This window comes from Lithobates pipiens, unplaced genomic scaffold, assembly GCF_037356315.1.
Source record: "Lithobates pipiens isolate NorthernLeopardFrog02 unplaced genomic scaffold, aLitPip1_a1.2 Scaffold_22, whole genome shotgun sequence".
In the NCBI taxonomy this organism is placed as follows: domain Eukaryota; kingdom Metazoa; phylum Chordata; class Amphibia; order Anura; family Ranidae; genus Lithobates; species Lithobates pipiens.
Window position 1 is genome coordinate 280076494 of NW_027507784.1, and position 16590 is coordinate 280093083.

The 16590-nt window shown below is 41.8% G+C and overlaps 1 protein-coding gene across 6 annotated transcripts in view; it reads right to left on the bottom strand.

Annotated features, from left to right (window-relative positions):
* The window catches only part of LOC143924687 (BTB/POZ domain-containing protein KCTD5), a 156050-nt gene that overhangs the window by 84806 nt on the left and 54654 nt on the right, over nucleotides 1-16590 (bottom strand). For all 6 annotated transcript variants that reach the window (XR_013261908.1, XR_013261910.1, XR_013261909.1 and 3 more), the window contains exon 3: nucleotides 13136-13227. Coding sequence is in view for 3 of the 6 variants with exons in the window: in XM_077449097.1 (XP_077305223.1) it covers nucleotides 13136-13227 (92 nt within the window). In the remaining 3 variants the exon portion in view is untranslated. The remainder of the gene's footprint in view (nucleotides 1-13135; nucleotides 13228-16590) is intronic.

Below are 16590 nucleotides of genomic sequence, written 5' to 3' on the forward strand. Positions count from 1 at the left end.
AGTCTGATTCATGGTTTCTGACAATGTCGCAATCTCATTGATCTCCACAAGAGGGAGCATCTGTAATATATCCCTGGAGTGTCCACATGCAATTCAAGCAAAGTTGGGCAGATGTCAGGGACGGGAACGAATGGCTAAATACCTAAATGTACTATTTGTTTTTTGCTGAGAACAATATACCTACACCAAAAACATATATGAAGCAGTGGGCTAAAAAAAAATATATATATAATTTTTTTTTTTTAAAGGAAGAAAAAGTTACTTACTGTATTTTTTGGACTATAAGACTTTTTTCCCCCAGAAATATGGGGGAAAATGTTCCTGAGTCTTATGGTGTGAATATATGACAGCCATCGCCCCCTGCCGCCACCACCGGAAGAGAGGCAGGAGAGTGGGAGACAGACTTCCAAACCCCCCGTGGGTGTCAGGCGATCTTACGGCTGGTTCCCGAGACAGAAAAAAGAGCATTCGGCCGCTCGGGCTGCTCTGTATTCTGTTAGGCAGAAGGGATAACATCAGGTAAGGTTGCGTTTTTGGCAATGGTCATTCTGCATTTTCTTTGGCAATGGCCACTTTGCAATTCATGGGCACTGGAAAATATTTTAGTATACCACTTGGTTCAGAATAATTATTTTTCTTGTTTTCAACCTCTAAAACCTAGGTGCGTCTTATGGTCAGGTGCATCTTATGGAGCGAAAAATACGGTAATTGATTTAAAAGTTAGGTTTTAGTGTAAGTTAGGGTCTGCGTCGCCCCATGCAGAGTCAGGTTAGTGCTAGTACTGCTAACACCCACCCACACAGCATACACCTACCTTAGTGGTATAGTATCTGAATGGATCAATATCTAATCTGATCAGGTCTATACTAGCGTCCCCAGCAGTTTAGGGTTCCCAAAAACGCAGTGTTAGCGGGATCAGCCCAGATACCTGATGGCACCTGTATTTTGCCCCTCCGCCCAGCCCACCCAAGTACAGTATTGATCGATAACTGTCACTTAAAAACACTACACAAACACACAAACAGCAGCAGCAGCATTAGCAAAGTCAGGCCTGATCCCTGTGATCGCTAACAGTTTTTTTGGCAGCGTTTTTTGATACAGTCACAGACAGCCTAGGAGCTTTTTTTTACCTGTGCGTCTCACTAGTGTACCACTAAATTTAGAGCCCAAAATGGCAAATCAAAAAGGTACACTAGTGAAGAGGCCCACATGTTTCTAAGCATGAAAGATAGTGAAGAGGAAGTCACTCATCTGTCAGATTCAGGCTCAGAATACAATCCTGTAGATGGCAGCGGTTCCATGACAGATAGCTCTGATGACGGAGTGGTGGTCGCTCATCAGAGTAACAGACCCCGATCTTCTGTCGTTGAGGTGCAAGAACCGTAGGTCCCGCATATGGAGCAGAGAAGTACTAGTGCCGCACATCCTTCTGGTAAACTGGCAAGCACCAGCGGCTTTGTACAGCCAGGTCGTAGTAAAACCAGCACTGCAGTATCACGTGATGACGTGGCGAGTCCCATAAGTGCAGTTCAAGCTGCTGAGTTGGCAAGCACAAGTAGTGTCCCGCTGCCACCAAGAAGAAAAACACGTCCGTCGTGCCCATAGTGCCCTTCCTGCTGCATTCGCCAATCCTAATTGGGAAACCACCACTTCTGCAGCACCCGTACTTCCCCCATTCACTGGCCAACTCGGCATTCAGGTGGAAACCGTTGATTTTACGTCACTTGATTTTTAAAGCGCTGTTTTTCACCGATTGTGAGACAAAGCAATTTGCACACTGGTCAATCCATCGCCACTATTCCCCAGTCCTCCCTTACCAGAGATTGGAAACAAATTACAGTTTCCAAATTTAAGCTTTCTGGGCCTATCCCTCTTCATGGGCATAACCAAAAAGAGTGAATTGCGGTCAAATTGGTCCATTGACCCAATTCACCATATACCCGTGTTCTCTGTCTCCATGACCGGGGCACGATACGAGCAGATTTTGCAGTTAATACATTTCAACAACAATGAACTGCCGTCCTTGTGGAGACCCCGGATAGGATCGGCTCTACAAAATTCAGCCCCTCGTAAACCACTTCAACCATTTTGCAGACTTGTCCCCGATTAAGTTTTCTGGCCGCTTGTCATTCAAACAGTACCTTCCCAGCAAGTGTGCAAGATACGGGATAAAGATGTATAAGCTCTCTGACAGCCACAGGCTATACATGTAGTTTTATGGTTTACGAGGGCAAAGATAGTCAGTCACGTAGAGCCCACAAACTGCCCTGACTACATAGGAAGCGTTGGCAAGATTGTGTGAGACTTAGGCTGGGGGAAGAGAGCCTGCTTGAGATGTAATAACTTGCTCGCTATGAAGTGGAGGGATAATAAGAATGTTTTAGTTCTTACCTCCCTTCATGCAGACACGACGGCCCAAATTACTATGGCGACTGGTGTTGTGGAGAAACCCCTCTGTGTCCACGAATATAACCTTAACATGGGAGGGGTGGACCTCAACAACCAGTTGTTGGCGCTGTACCAAGTTGCCCGTAAGACCAAACGCTGGTACAAGAAAGTGTTTATTTCAATTGGCTTTGCTGAACGCTCATGTGCTATACAGAGCTTCAGGATGGACTGGATCCTTCCTTAAATTCCAGGCTCCCAAAAAGTCCCACACATGTGTTATCCCCGTACTCAGGAGAAGCAGCAGAATGTATTTTGGGGTGTAATTCCACATATGCCCATGGCATGTTTAAGCAATATATCATTTAGTGACATTTTTATGCAAAAAAATTATTAAAATAAACGTTTTTTTTATATTTTGCCCTAAGTTGCGGGAAAATGACCTGCCATGGACTCAACATGCCTCTCAGCAAATAGCTTGGGGTGTCTACTTGATGGGGTAATTTGGGGCAGGGGGTTTTGTGCCATCTGGGCATTTGATGGCCTTCAAAACTGTGCAGGTAGTGAGGAGTGAAATCAAAAATTTACGCCCTTAGAATTCCTGAAGGCGGTGCTTGGTTTTCGGGGGCCCGTACGCGGCTAGGCTCCCAAAAGTTCCCACACATGTGGTATCCCCGTTCTCAGGAGAAGTAGCAAAATGTATTTTGGGGTGCAATTCAAAATTTTCGGTCTTTGCATTTATATCGCAAAAAATAAAATCACAGAGGCAATAAAATACCAAAAGAAAGCTCCATTTGTGGGAAGAAAAGGACGCAATTTTCGTTTGCATGAACTGCATGACCGCGCAATTAGCAGTTAAAGGGACGCAGTGCCAAATTGTAAAAAGTGCTCTGGTCAGGAAGGGGGTAAATCCTTCCAGGGCTGAAGTGGTTAAATCTCGCCATCCATCCACCCCTGCTGGTTGTGTATATCCTGGCTACCCCTCCTTATACCTCTATGAAATAAATTTTTTGGTATTGTCCTAAAGCTGACCATACTCCGTCCAATCCCCTTTTCCAGCAGCCCATACACAACTGGGGGGGGGGGGGGGGGGTGTGACAGTTATATTTTGCTCTCCCCCTACATTTTTACCACCAGCCACCACTGACAGAGCCTCTATATCCAAGGTGACCAAGAGAGTACCCCTGGGTAGTGTCAAGTCATGTGGCAGGGTAAGTAGATGAGAGTATCTTTAAAGTGGAAGCAAACCCATCCATTTAACAGTTTAAAAAAAGAACGTTACCTTTCCGGCACATGCCCAGAATGTAACTCTCCCATTGCTTTCTTGTGCTCTCAGCCAAACCATCCAATGGCTGGTGTCGTAGCTGATCACATGTGCAGCATCATGGCTGTTGTAGATCAGAGGCCAAGATGGCATCTTTCTTGGCCGAAAACGATAGGCGTGTTTACATCAACTTTAAGATGGTAAAACTGTCTCCAGACAAAAAAAAAAAAAAAATACTTTACTTGCACCACTTAGTCCATTAAAACAAACCCTTTCACTGATCCCATAAAGTAAAAATGAATCTCCTTCTTGGGTTGGTATGCGTATCAGGACAGATGATGCTTCGTTTAACTGCCACAGCGATACGAGATTCATTATCTGGGTGACCAAAATAATCTCAGCTCAATTAATGTTTTGTCTGTTCTGGTACAGATAAAATATATACTGCGGGCATTTTGTTAATGTTGTCCTGGATCTGCTGCAGAGGACTTCCTTTTATGGAACATTTTGTACATTTTCATTCTCTCAGTTTACCGAAATGCCAGCAAGCACAGAACAAACTGTTTATGCCAAGAGTCAAAGCAGAATATAGCGTGCTTTTCAAGATACTCAAAAAATCAGGGCAAAAAACAAATATATTACCGGGGTACAGAATTCCAGCAAAAAAATGTGAAATTTTTCTAAAGCGTAGACAGACATTACAGAAATGTCTTTCACTTTGAATATTCATGCTGACATTGCCAGTAATCAGTATAGCCAGTGGTTTAGCAGCCTCTATTTAAATAAAACGTGTCACTATTTCTGATTCTTTAAGGCTACAGGGCCAGCTATCAAGGTCGGTGTAAATTGTTGCAGTAGGAATACGATTCCTGTTGCGGCCCTCAGTGGCTAGGTGCGGCCGCTGGTCACGTTCACTAAAATTACAGGTTTCCTAAGGCTGCAGGTATTCATGGTTCTCTGCATAGCTAGCGATTACCTGAGGCGATTGCTACTGGATGCTACAACTCTCACTGCAAGCTACAATTTGCACTGGCCTTATATCACCGGTGTGAATGTAGCCTTAAAGGGGTTGTAAAGGCTTTTTAACAAGACTTTACAATCACTTAAAAAAAAAAACCTTGATCGGAAGTAGGTTTACATTAGAGGAGACATTTTTAAACCTTCCTATTGCCCCTCACTTGCTGTTCTATTGACATGGGGATTTCCTCTGATTTTGTAAGACAACTCTCCACCAATCCCCCCCCCCCCCATCCCCCATTTTGAATGGCGTAAAGGAGGGCCATAATGTGTCCATTTGCTTTGCCATCTGTGTCCCCATACAGTAGAGTTTTCCTTCACTTCCTGTCCAAGCCAAAACCGGAATTGAGGGGAAATCCACCTAAAGTGAGGGAATTTGACTCTCCTACGGTTTCGCAGTGGAGATTGACAATTGACGCAGTCCTACCCCTCTATGTATTAAGATATACAAGCCGCAAATGCCCTAAAAAGTTTGAGAAGGTCTTGAGGGCATGGGTGAAAGCCAGGCCTTTCAATTTCTTCTCTTGTACAACTTTTATATTAGATTATGTGGAACTGTATCAAATGACTTTACTGAAAATCAAGATATGACCACAGCACCACCCTGGACCAAAACATTGGTAATCTAGTCAGAAAATGCAATCAGGTTAGTCCGACATGATCTGCCCTTAGTAAAGCCATGCTGCTTTAGGTCCAGCAAGCTGTGTATTTTTAGGTGATCAATAATCCTTTTCAGGAGTGATTCTATTAACTCGACTACAATTGATAAACTTACTGGCCTGTAATTGGCAGCTTCTACCTTGCACAAATGTAAATGGTACAATCCAGGTGCTGCCTGTGCAACACACTACAAACTTAGGTGGCCTTAAGAACAATCAAGTTGAGACCAAAAATGTGTATTCTCCCGTGCCAAACACAACACTGTGCAGTTATCAACATGTAGATACAATATTTCTCTTCCAGTGGAGACAGAACAGTAAACACATAATTCTTGGTACCAAAAGATCATAGATACAGTAGCTGCAGTATGAATTGATGCAAGTCTCCACCCGGAGGCCTCTATGCGTGATGACACATTTGTTGCCCTGTCTCAACTTTGAGATGCGTTGCTACCATCAATTTCAAAATTACCTTATTTTTTTCTTAAAATTCTCTCAGTTTAAACATTTGATAGGTTTTCCATTGTGAATAAAATATGGATTTAAAATGGTTTACAAATCATTGCATTCTGTTTCGACCACTTCCTGACCAGCGCACGCCGTATACGTCGGCAGAATGGCACTGGTGGGCAAAAGGCTGTACAGGTACGTCCCCTTTAAGAAGCGGCGCTGCATTCTCTGTGACCGTAGGTCCCGTGGACTCTATGTCCGCGATCATGTTTCGGAGAGGTAGAAGAGGGAGATGCTTTTGTAAACAAAGCATTTCTGCGTTCTGCCTAGTGTCATGACAGATCACTGCTCGGTCATAGAGAGCAGTGATTGCTGTCATGTGTGTTGTAGCCCCTCCTCACCACAGTTAGAAATTCTTGCTGACCGAGAAACGCCGGGACCCGAGAGACTCTGCCAGGACCCGAGAGACGGCTTCATAGAGGGTTGCACATAGCATACTCAAGTACAAGTGTGGGCACTGTCCCTCCTGGATGGCTACCATTACTACTATTCACCGGTGAGCATTGCCGCTTTTGCCTTAAACGGACAGAAACAAACTAGTATAGTATTTATTTTATTATAGTACTGAAACGATGATCTGACTATAGCAGTCAAACAACATGTATTACTACTTGGTCTTTGTTAAACAAGCCAGCTCTCTTGCCAAGCAATACTAGTATTTAAAATGTCAGTCTGCACTGCAGTACATCTGACTTTATATCATTTTACTTAAAGATTTGACATGGAATGGCATGCTATTTTTTTTTTCAGCTATTCTGTAGTATACTATAAAATGTATGTGCTTGTTGTCATTGAATTTGTCACTTTGTCAGTGTAGTATAGTTAGATATATTTAATAAATATATATATATTTATTGCATACTGCCATGTTTAAAAAATTACTGTAATGTCAGTGTAGTATAACTGTATAACCTAATACTACGCTGACAAAGCATGACGTTTATATTATAGTATACTACAGAATAGCTCAAAAAATAAAATGGCAAGCAATTGCAATTTGCAAGCAATCCATTCCATTTCAAATCAAATTTAATCAGTTCAATTATCTTTTCTTTTTGGTACAAGTTAGATGTACTGCAGTGCAGGCATGACTACATTGCATGGCAAGAGCAGCACCATTAAAAAAAAAAAAAAAAAAAAAAAAATAGATTTAGTCTCCCCCCCCCGACCACGTCTGCAGTGTGGAAATAAGTTTCTGATAGAGACCTCAAATTTGAAATCTGTAATCTTTGCTCAGCAAAAATTTCAAGAGGGGGTACAGTGCCAAGGCATTTTTCAACAATAGGTTTGATGCACCACCTGAAAACACGTCATCCAGTTCAGCATTCAGATTACAAGAAAACAGTGGCACTTCTAAAAAGTGCCTCGAGCCTACCATCTGTGGCCAGTGTCTTTGAAAAGGTTAAAAAAAAAAAATTACATAAAAAATTATGGAATTTATTGCATTAGACGACCAGCCATTTTCTGTTGGAGGACGTTGGATTCCGTAGGCTCATGCAACATATTGAGCCACGTTACTCACTACCAAGCAGGCGATACTTTGCATATACCCATCTACCTGAATTGTTTGTCAGTGTTAGAAAACATATCCATGAGTTTGTTAGCAATCAGTTTCACATTTGGAATTCAGACGTCAGTCCAACGAGCATGCTTAGTCTGACAGTGCAGTGGATAGATGACAAATGTAAATTGCAAAACATCCTACTTAACACACGCGAGTTTATTGAATCACATACTGCAGCAGCAATATCTGACGCTTTAAAAATCATGCTTGACACTTGGCACATTGAGAAGTCTAAAGTGCATTTGATTATCCGAGTTAATGCGTGGAACAAGGCAAAGGCAATGGGGGACAATGACCTTAAAAGCATACCGTGTACCGTGTATGGCACACATGCTGCAATTGACTGCGAATGAAGGATTCAGTGCACTATATCCGATATCTTATTAAAAAGAAAAATTGTGGGTCATGTTAAGCATTCTACTGTTGCTTATTCCAGATTACAAACTTTACAGATGCAGTTTGGAATGCCACCGAAACGACTGCAGCAAGATGTAGCCACTTGTTGGAACAGCACCTACTATATGCTGCAAAGTCTTTTTGAACAAAAGCGTTTTAGCTGCATACATTGCAGATTACAAGCTGCCGGAAACACTGAGTGCACATCAGTGGATGTTAGTTGAAAATAGTTTGTCTCTTCTATCTCCCTTTGAACAGTTAACAAAAGAAATAAGTTCAACTAATGCTTCCATTTCTGAAGTTATTCCCTTGATTGCTGCACTGAAGCATCTGCTAGAAAAAGAGATAGACCATGGCGTAAAAATGGGCAAAACCACTCTACTGGAGGCCTTTACCAACTGGTTTGAAGACACTGAGTCCAACCCTCTGTACTGCATTGCAACAGTTCTAGATCCTTGCGTTAAATAACATTATTTTAATGTGGAGAAAAATCAGCGTGCATGGGAAATGATACAGGCACAAATGGAGGTGGTGGAAGCATCTGGTGAAGGGGTTTTGAGATGTAGCACAGAGGAAAATGAGAAGAAACGGTTGCATACAAGTGAAGAGGAACACGCTCCCTCCATATATGATATGTTTAAAGATGAATTACATGAATGCACCCCGGTCCATAGCAGTGCCACAAGTGTAGCTGCCCAACAGCTAGACATTTATTTAGCTGAACAGCCTATCGCCAGAAGCGACAATCCCCTTGAGTACTGGCACATCAACAAACGTTTTCCTTTGCTTGCACAGATTGTGCGCACATATTCATCTACCACAAGAACCAGTACAGAGCGTGAGAGACTATACAGTCTAGCATCCCATATTCTTGATGAGAAGAGAAACCGTCTCTGTGAGAAAGCTGAACAACTTTTCTTAAAGCGAAATCTGCCACTTTTACTGAAATAGATTTATAAATCCATAGCATAGATCAACTCATTTACCATGTTGAACATAGTAAATGAATTGGTATTGGACTGCGCTATTGGACAATTGGAACATACAACATAGTATGACTGACTACCTAGTATGTTCCAATTGTCTAGTTTGTTGGTTGTTCATTATAGTTCTTCTACAGTTTTTTGCACTTTAATTTAAGAGAGAACTCCAGATTTTGAACTGTCAACTGTACATACATAGTTTGTTGCTGTTGTGCCAAACTATATCTCTCTGTAAGCTGTCAGCCTGCCGCATGTGCAAATGCAAAACTGTATGTTCTGTATCTGTGGCTGTCTATATATTCTAGTACTATACACTATACTAGAGCTGGGCGATTTTCTAAAAAAAAGAAAAAAAAAAAATCAGCGATTTTTAAAATAAAAACTCGTTTGGAATCGTTTTTTTTTTTTTTTGATGGACACCGCACAGCGGTCCTGAGGAGCAGCGGGCAGGAGTTTTTAGGCGAGGCCACGGCTTCGGCCTAGTCCGCAGCATCCGGCCTCCTGGACTAGGTTGAAGCCGCGGCCTCGCCTAAACACTCCTGCCTGCAGCACCTCGGTTCGGTGTCAGCGCTGGTCCTGGTGAAAAAGATAAAAAGAAAAAAAAAGAAAAAAATCGATTTGCTGAAATTTTGAATCAATATGACCTCTCAACTTGAGTCAAGATTTAAATCCTTTTTTTTCCCATCCCTACACTATACCGCACTGTGTTTTCCGGGTATGGGCGGAGACTTCCAGAAACACAGACTAGTCTACATTGCTTGCTGTGATTGGCTGAGCACCGCTGCTGTAGACTAGTCTGTGGTCGGGGAAGTCTCAGCTCATACCCGGGGGCCGAAACACAGTGCTGTCTACTGTATAACTATGTATGCAACCTGCAGCTACATACATACACTTTTATTGCACATGCAGCCACTGACACCTTAGGGAGAGAGAACTGAATTACTAGTTCTTTCAAGTTGAAAATGAATAATAAAAAAAAAAAAAAAAAAAAGTCAAGTGAGGGAGCAATCACTTTTAAACAAACCGGAGTCATAGGCCCCTTTCACACTAACGTCCCGTTCAGGCCCGCCTGTCAGTTTTTCAGGCGGACCTGAACGGGTGCTCCATAGAGCTCTATGGAGCGTCGGATGTCAGCGGTGACATGTCCGCTGACATCCGACCCGCTCCGATCCGAAAAAGTGTGACGGAGGAAAAAGCTATTTTTCCATCCGTCTGCGGATCGGATCGGATGACGACGGGCACTGCGGTCCGTCGTCATCCGATCTCCCATAGGGGAGAGCGGCGCTGTGACAGGTCCGTCCCTGCACAGTGTGCGGAGACAGACCTGTCATCTCCCTGCTCAGCGGGGATCGGCGGAGTGATCCCCGCTGAGCAAACGGACATCCACGGGGCGGATCAGAACTGATCCGCCCCGTGTGAAAGGACCCATATAATGATGCCGGTTCCTCCCTCTCCTATCTGTACCGATCGGTATAGTGTGAAGGGAGAGGGGGAGAGATTGCAGCAGCGCTGTGGGCTGGGTGTGCTCTGCCAACACTCTGCCAACACTCTGCCAACACTCTGCCAACACTCTGCCAACACTCTGCCAACACTCTGCCAACACTCTGCCAACACTCTGCCAACACTCTGCCAACACTCTGCCAACACTCTGCCATACATTTTTACAGAAACAAAGACATTTTTATTTATTTTTTTACAGAATTTCACTTTTTTGTATTTATAGCGCAAAAAAAATAAAAAACCCAGTGGTGATTAAATACCACCAAAAGAAAGCTCTATTTGTGTGAAAAAAAGGACAAAAATTTCATATAGGTACAGTGTTGCACGACTGAGTAATTGTCAAAGTGTGAGAGCGCCGTAAGCTGAAAATTGGTCTGGTTAGGAAGGGGGTTTAAGTGCCCAGTGGTCAAGTGGTTAAGTTGAATATGAATGAATATAACGAATATAACATCATTTTATATATCAAATAATTTTTTGTTCAATATAAAAAAAAAATAAAAAATTTCGGTATCGGTCAGTTTCGGTATAGGATTAGGTTTTCTGCATTGTGTATTTTTAATTTAAGGTATCAGTTTCAGCACCAAAAACCCAATCGGCGCACCCCTAGCTATAACTTTTGCACAAACCAATCAATATAAGCTTATTGCGATTTTTTTTACCAAAAATATGTAGAAGAATACATATCGGCCTAAACTGAGGAAAAAAATTTTTTATATATTTTTGGGGGATATTCATTATAGCAAAAAGTAAAAAAGAATGCTCTCTTCAAAATTGTCGCTGTTAATAAATCGCAAAAGATTAAAAACGCAGAGGTGATCAAATACCACCAAAAGAAATTTTGTGGGGGGAAAAAGGACGTCAATTCTGCTTGGGTAGAACGTCACACGACCGCACAATTGTCAGTTAAAGCGACGCAGTGCCGAATCACAAAAAGTGCTCTGGTCGGGAAGGGGGTGAATCCTTCCAGGGGGTGAAGTGGTTAATGTAGATTTTACACAGCGTCCCAACTTTTTTAGAATTGGGGCTGTCAGTATATTATGCGTATTGGTGTACTGTTACTATGAATATCATCTTACACTTTTATTAGTATTTAGCACTACTCTGTTGAGTTTATAATTTTAAATTTTGCATAAAAAAAATAAAAATGAAAACACCACCTTTGTGCTAACAGCTAGTTTATTCATGGAATACATAATCTGCATACACACTTTTTTCTAGGTTTTGGGTTTTGCACAGGGAATATACAACTACACCAATACCTAGTTAAAAACTACAAACACTTATTAAACTGAAAAAAACAAAAAGAACCACAACACTGTTTTGACATGTTGGCTGGTCAATGTCATGCCTGAAAATAGAGGAGGAAAGATAGCACCCTAGGATTATTTTACAGGTATTTTTATCTTAAGGCATTGGTGTAAACAATCTGGTTCCTGGACAGGCAGCTTCTATACCCCAGAGGATCACCAATCTCCTTGGCTTGTAGCGCGATGTAAAAAGGGTTGAAATTGAAGTGCCACACCACTGCTAAGAGGTCCAGAAACTACTTTATTCCATTAAAGGTCAGGCGTACAATTCAAAAAAGGTAGCCAACGTGTTTCTGGGGTCCAAGTGCCCCCTTCATCAGGGCTTGACTGGCAACAAAGTGAACAAACTAGACTGGATCTACAATGGTATTTTTTCCCCGGCGTAAATTAAAATCACAAGCTTAGTTAGCAGCTTATTTGGCAGCCAGGCTGCTTCTGGTTTGTTCACTTTGTTGCCAGTCAAGCTCTGATGAAGGGAGCACTTACACCCCCAAAACGTGCTGGTTACCTTTTGAGTTGTACCCCTGACCTTCAATGGAGTATAGTTGTAAGTGGACCTCTTAGCAGTGGTGTGGCGCTTCAATTTCAACCCTTTTTACAAAGCTGAAAATAGAAGCATGACTAGTTCAGTCTGACCCATAGCCTCAATTGACCCTACACTTAAAGGCCGTTCTATTTACCTGTTCCGTGCAGAAATAGTGCACAAAAAGTTCCCTTATTGCTTCTCGAAGTTTCCTGCCAGCGTTGTCTGCTCCTCCAGGTGCCTCCTTAGCAAAATCTGGTGCCAAGGAGACCCCTGTGAATGTGCACTCCCGAGCTGTGCATCCATAGCCGCTCATAATCCTTGACCGCTCCCTCCTAATAGAAATCTGACAGACAGCAGCAGGAACCTATGGCTCTCACTCTCCTTCGTGTCTCCTGTAAAAGCAGGAATTGAGGGGAGTGGTGCTACAGCCAAGACAGCACTGAAGTGGTGACAGGAGTCAGGTACATTTAGGAATGAGGGAGGGTAGGACAGGCAGTGGGGCTTTTATTTTATTTTTTTTATTTTTATTTTAAATGCAGAGAATTTAAAAGAAAAAAATCTGACTTTAGAACCACTTTAAATCAAGACTAGATCTAAAAAGGACAGTGCAATATGCTTATCACAGGCTAAACCTAAGCCCAAAGTAACAGACAAGGGTACAGAGTACAATATAGTTTAAAGAGAAAGAAAAACTAATAGTCTACATTTATCACAGGTATCTGGTACAGTTGTCAGGCTCTCTAAATAACATGAATATAACAGTGGAAAGTGTAAACACACATGGCACTCTATGGGGTTGACTTACTAAAGCTGAAGAGTACAAACTCTGGTGCAGCTCTGCATAGAAACCAATCAGCTTCTAGGATTTGTCAGATCTTAAATTGAACAAGCTGAAGTTAGAAGCCAATTGGCTATAATGCACAGCTGCACCAGATTTTGCACTGTAGTTTTAGTATATCAACCCCTTTTGTGTCTTCCTGAACCAAATCCATCCCCCATTAACCAATATGTCACAAAGCCTCACCTGTGAGGTTTTACTGTCCCGCTCTCTTATTCTGTCCTTTATAAGCTTAATTAATGACGTGATATTGTAGAACTCGGCTTCTTCCAGGACACCTGTAGAAAGGATGAGAGTAGCAAAGGTCAGTGGAATTTGAAGTAAACCTCACCTATCTGGACTCAGAAGTCACTGGAAACTGGGTGCATTATAGGGTTTTAGGTTTCACAACGATCCAGCAGCATCCTATTAAAATTTGCATTTGTTCCCTATTCCACGTTCATCACTAGACCAACATTCTTAGGCAGCCATAAGTAGAATACATTCTATACGAAGCTAGCCCAAAATAGCACCACATCTTTAGGGAAACCTAACATCTCTGGGATTATAAAAGGCAAAAACACAATGATGGTGTGATAGATTACAGTAGCCACCAGCGGTAAAAGTGCATCTATGGTCAAAAACGTAAACTCATTCATTTCCATTTTTCTAATTGTATTTCAATCTTTATTCTACTCCTAATAATCTGAATGATCTAGAAGTTTGTAAACTTACTTTCTGAAGATCCCCACATTCTTTCCCAGAATTCTGTGACACATTCACAATGATAGGCACTACTACGTCACAGAATACACAGAGCCTACCTTCTCAACTGCAGACATGCTGAGTGGAGGAGTTTTAGGAGGCAGGGTCAGTACAGGAAGAGCTGCTTGCAGGCAGGAAGGTACCATAGGATATGTAGTCCTTAAAAAATGAAAGTAAACTGCAGTGGAGAAACTGCATGCAGGTAATCCAGGAAAATGTGAAAAGAGATGGCCAGCAGACAGCGAGCACTCAACATGAAAGGAGAATATTCAAGTAAGCTTTTATTGGACTGTCAAATACACAGTGGGGAAATTATTTGAACCCCTGCAGATTTTGTAAGTTTTCCCACTTGCAAAGAAATGAAGTGTTTATCATTTTCATCATAGAGGCATTTAAATAATAGAGACAAAAAAAACAAAAAACAAAACACACACACACACACACACACACACACACACTACGATACAAATGTTATAAATGGAGTAGTAATTCAGCGAGTAAATAAAAAATATGTGATCCCCAAGCAAAACATGACTTGGTACTTGGAGAAACTTTTTAGCAAGCAGACAGGCAAGACATTTCTTGTAGTTGGCTACCAGTTTTGCACACATCTCAGGAGGGATTTTGGTCCAGGCTTTACAAATCTTCTCTAAATCCTTAAGGTTTCCTGGCTGTCGCTTGGCAACTCGAAATTTCAGCTGCCTCCATAAAATGTTCTATAGGGTTAAGGTCTGGAGACTGGCTAGTCCACGCCATGACCTTAATGTGCTTCTTCTTGAGCCACGCTTGTGTTTCCTTGGCAGTATGTTTTGGGTCATTGTCATGCTGGAAGACCCATCCATTCAGTGTTCTGGCTAAGGGAAGAAAGTTCTCATTCAAGATTTTACAATACATGGCCCCATCCATTGGCCCCACAATGTGGTAATGTCGGCCCTGTACCTTTAGCAGAGAAACAGCCCCAAAGCATGAGGTTTTCACCTCTGTGCTTGACTGTAGGGATGGGGTTCTTAGGGTCAGTCTGCATTTTTCTTCCTTCAAACATAGCAAGTCGAGTTAATGCCAAAGAGCTAAAAAAAATTCCCAATCCTTCTCTGAATTATTTAGATTGGCATACTTCAGACAGGCCTATATATGTGCCATAAGGGAGACCTTGCGTGCGCTACAAGATTTCAATCTATGGGGGTGTATTGTGTTACCAATGGTTTGTTTGGTGACCGTGGTCCCAACTAGAGGTCGACCGATATATTTGCCGTTTTTTAAATAATCGGCATCAGCCGATTGTGCTGATAAAAAGCCGATTTAGAACTGCAGCGGGACTTTGAAATGACTTCTGTATAGAAGTCAGTGTAAGTTGCCATAGAAACGTCTTCCTCCTCTCTGGGCAGGCTGCCAAGAAAAGAACAAAATGATACAATGTTTACACTTGAATGAATGAAGTTATCTCTGTGTGTAGAAGTTCTCAGTTTAACCATTTAAAGACTAAATCTTTTCTGACACTTGTTGCTTACAAGTAAAAATCCTGTATTTTCTGCCAGAAAATCACCTAGACCCCCCAAAAATTATATATATTTTTTTAGCAGAGATCCTAGGGAATAAAATAGCGGTTGTTGCAATATTTTATGCCACACGGCATTTGCACAGAGGTCTTTCAAATGCATTTTTTTGGGAAAAAAATACACTATTTAAAAAATAAAAATAAAATAAAAAACAGTAAAGTTAGCCCACTTTTTTTTTTTTGTACAAAAGTTTTGACTACCTGTTTTTATTTAATATATAGGTTTTTTTTTTTTTATCTAAATCATACATACAAGTAAACTGATTGGAGGTTTTGTTTTGTTTAATGTTTAAATGTAAGAAATTTTCTGTATCACTTATGAAGGCTGCTTTCACACTGGAGCGGGCAGGCGTTGATGGTAAAACGCAAGTTTTAGCGGCTCTTTACCATCATTTTAGCGGTGCTATTTGGCTGCTAGTGGGGCACATCTAACCCAGCTAGCGGCCAAGGAAGAGGTTAAATGCGCCCATGAAGCACTGCTGCCAAATCGCATTGCATGCGCTTCGGCAGTGGTGCCCATTCATATCAATGGGCAGGAGTGGGGGAGGAGCGGTATACACCACTCCAAATGTGCTGCTTGCAGGACTTTTTTTTTTTAAGATCCTGCCAGCGCATCGCCTCAGTGTGAAAGCACTCTGTCTTTCACACAGACTGCAGGGGAGCCATTTTGCAGGCACTTTACAGGCGCTATTTTTAGCCCAAAAGCGCCTGAAAAACGCCCCAGTGGGAAAGGTGTGTTAGATCAAGGGGGATTAAAAAAAAATAATATAATAAAAAAGGAAAAAAATAAATAAATAAAATAAAAATCGGCCTAACATATCGGCCCAAAAAAAAAATCGGCATCATATATCGGCTATCGGCCGCCATGATTTCTAAATATCGGCATCGGCCAGAGAAAAACCCATATCGGTCGACCTCTAGTCCCAACTGCCTTGAGATCATTTACAAGCTCCTCCCGTGTAGTTCTGGGCTGATGCCTCACTTTTCTCACGATCATCCTTACCCCACGAGGCAAAAACTTGCATGGAGCTCCAAACCAAGGGTAAATGATTTTTTTTGCATTTCTTTTTTTTGTGAAAAAAAACTCTTCAAGTTGTCTCCTTCTCACCAAGCTTTTGCTGATGGTCTTGTAGCCTATTCCAACCTTGTGCAAGTCTACAATCTTGCCCTGACATCCTTTGACAGCTTTTTATCCTTGCCAATGATGTTGAGGTTTAAATGGAAGAATGATTCTGTGGACAGGTGTCTTTTATAAACACAAAGTGAGTTGTCATTCAAACCTTCTTAAATTGACAGGACTAATCAGTGTACCACATGAACACATACTGTAGCCAGGAATTAA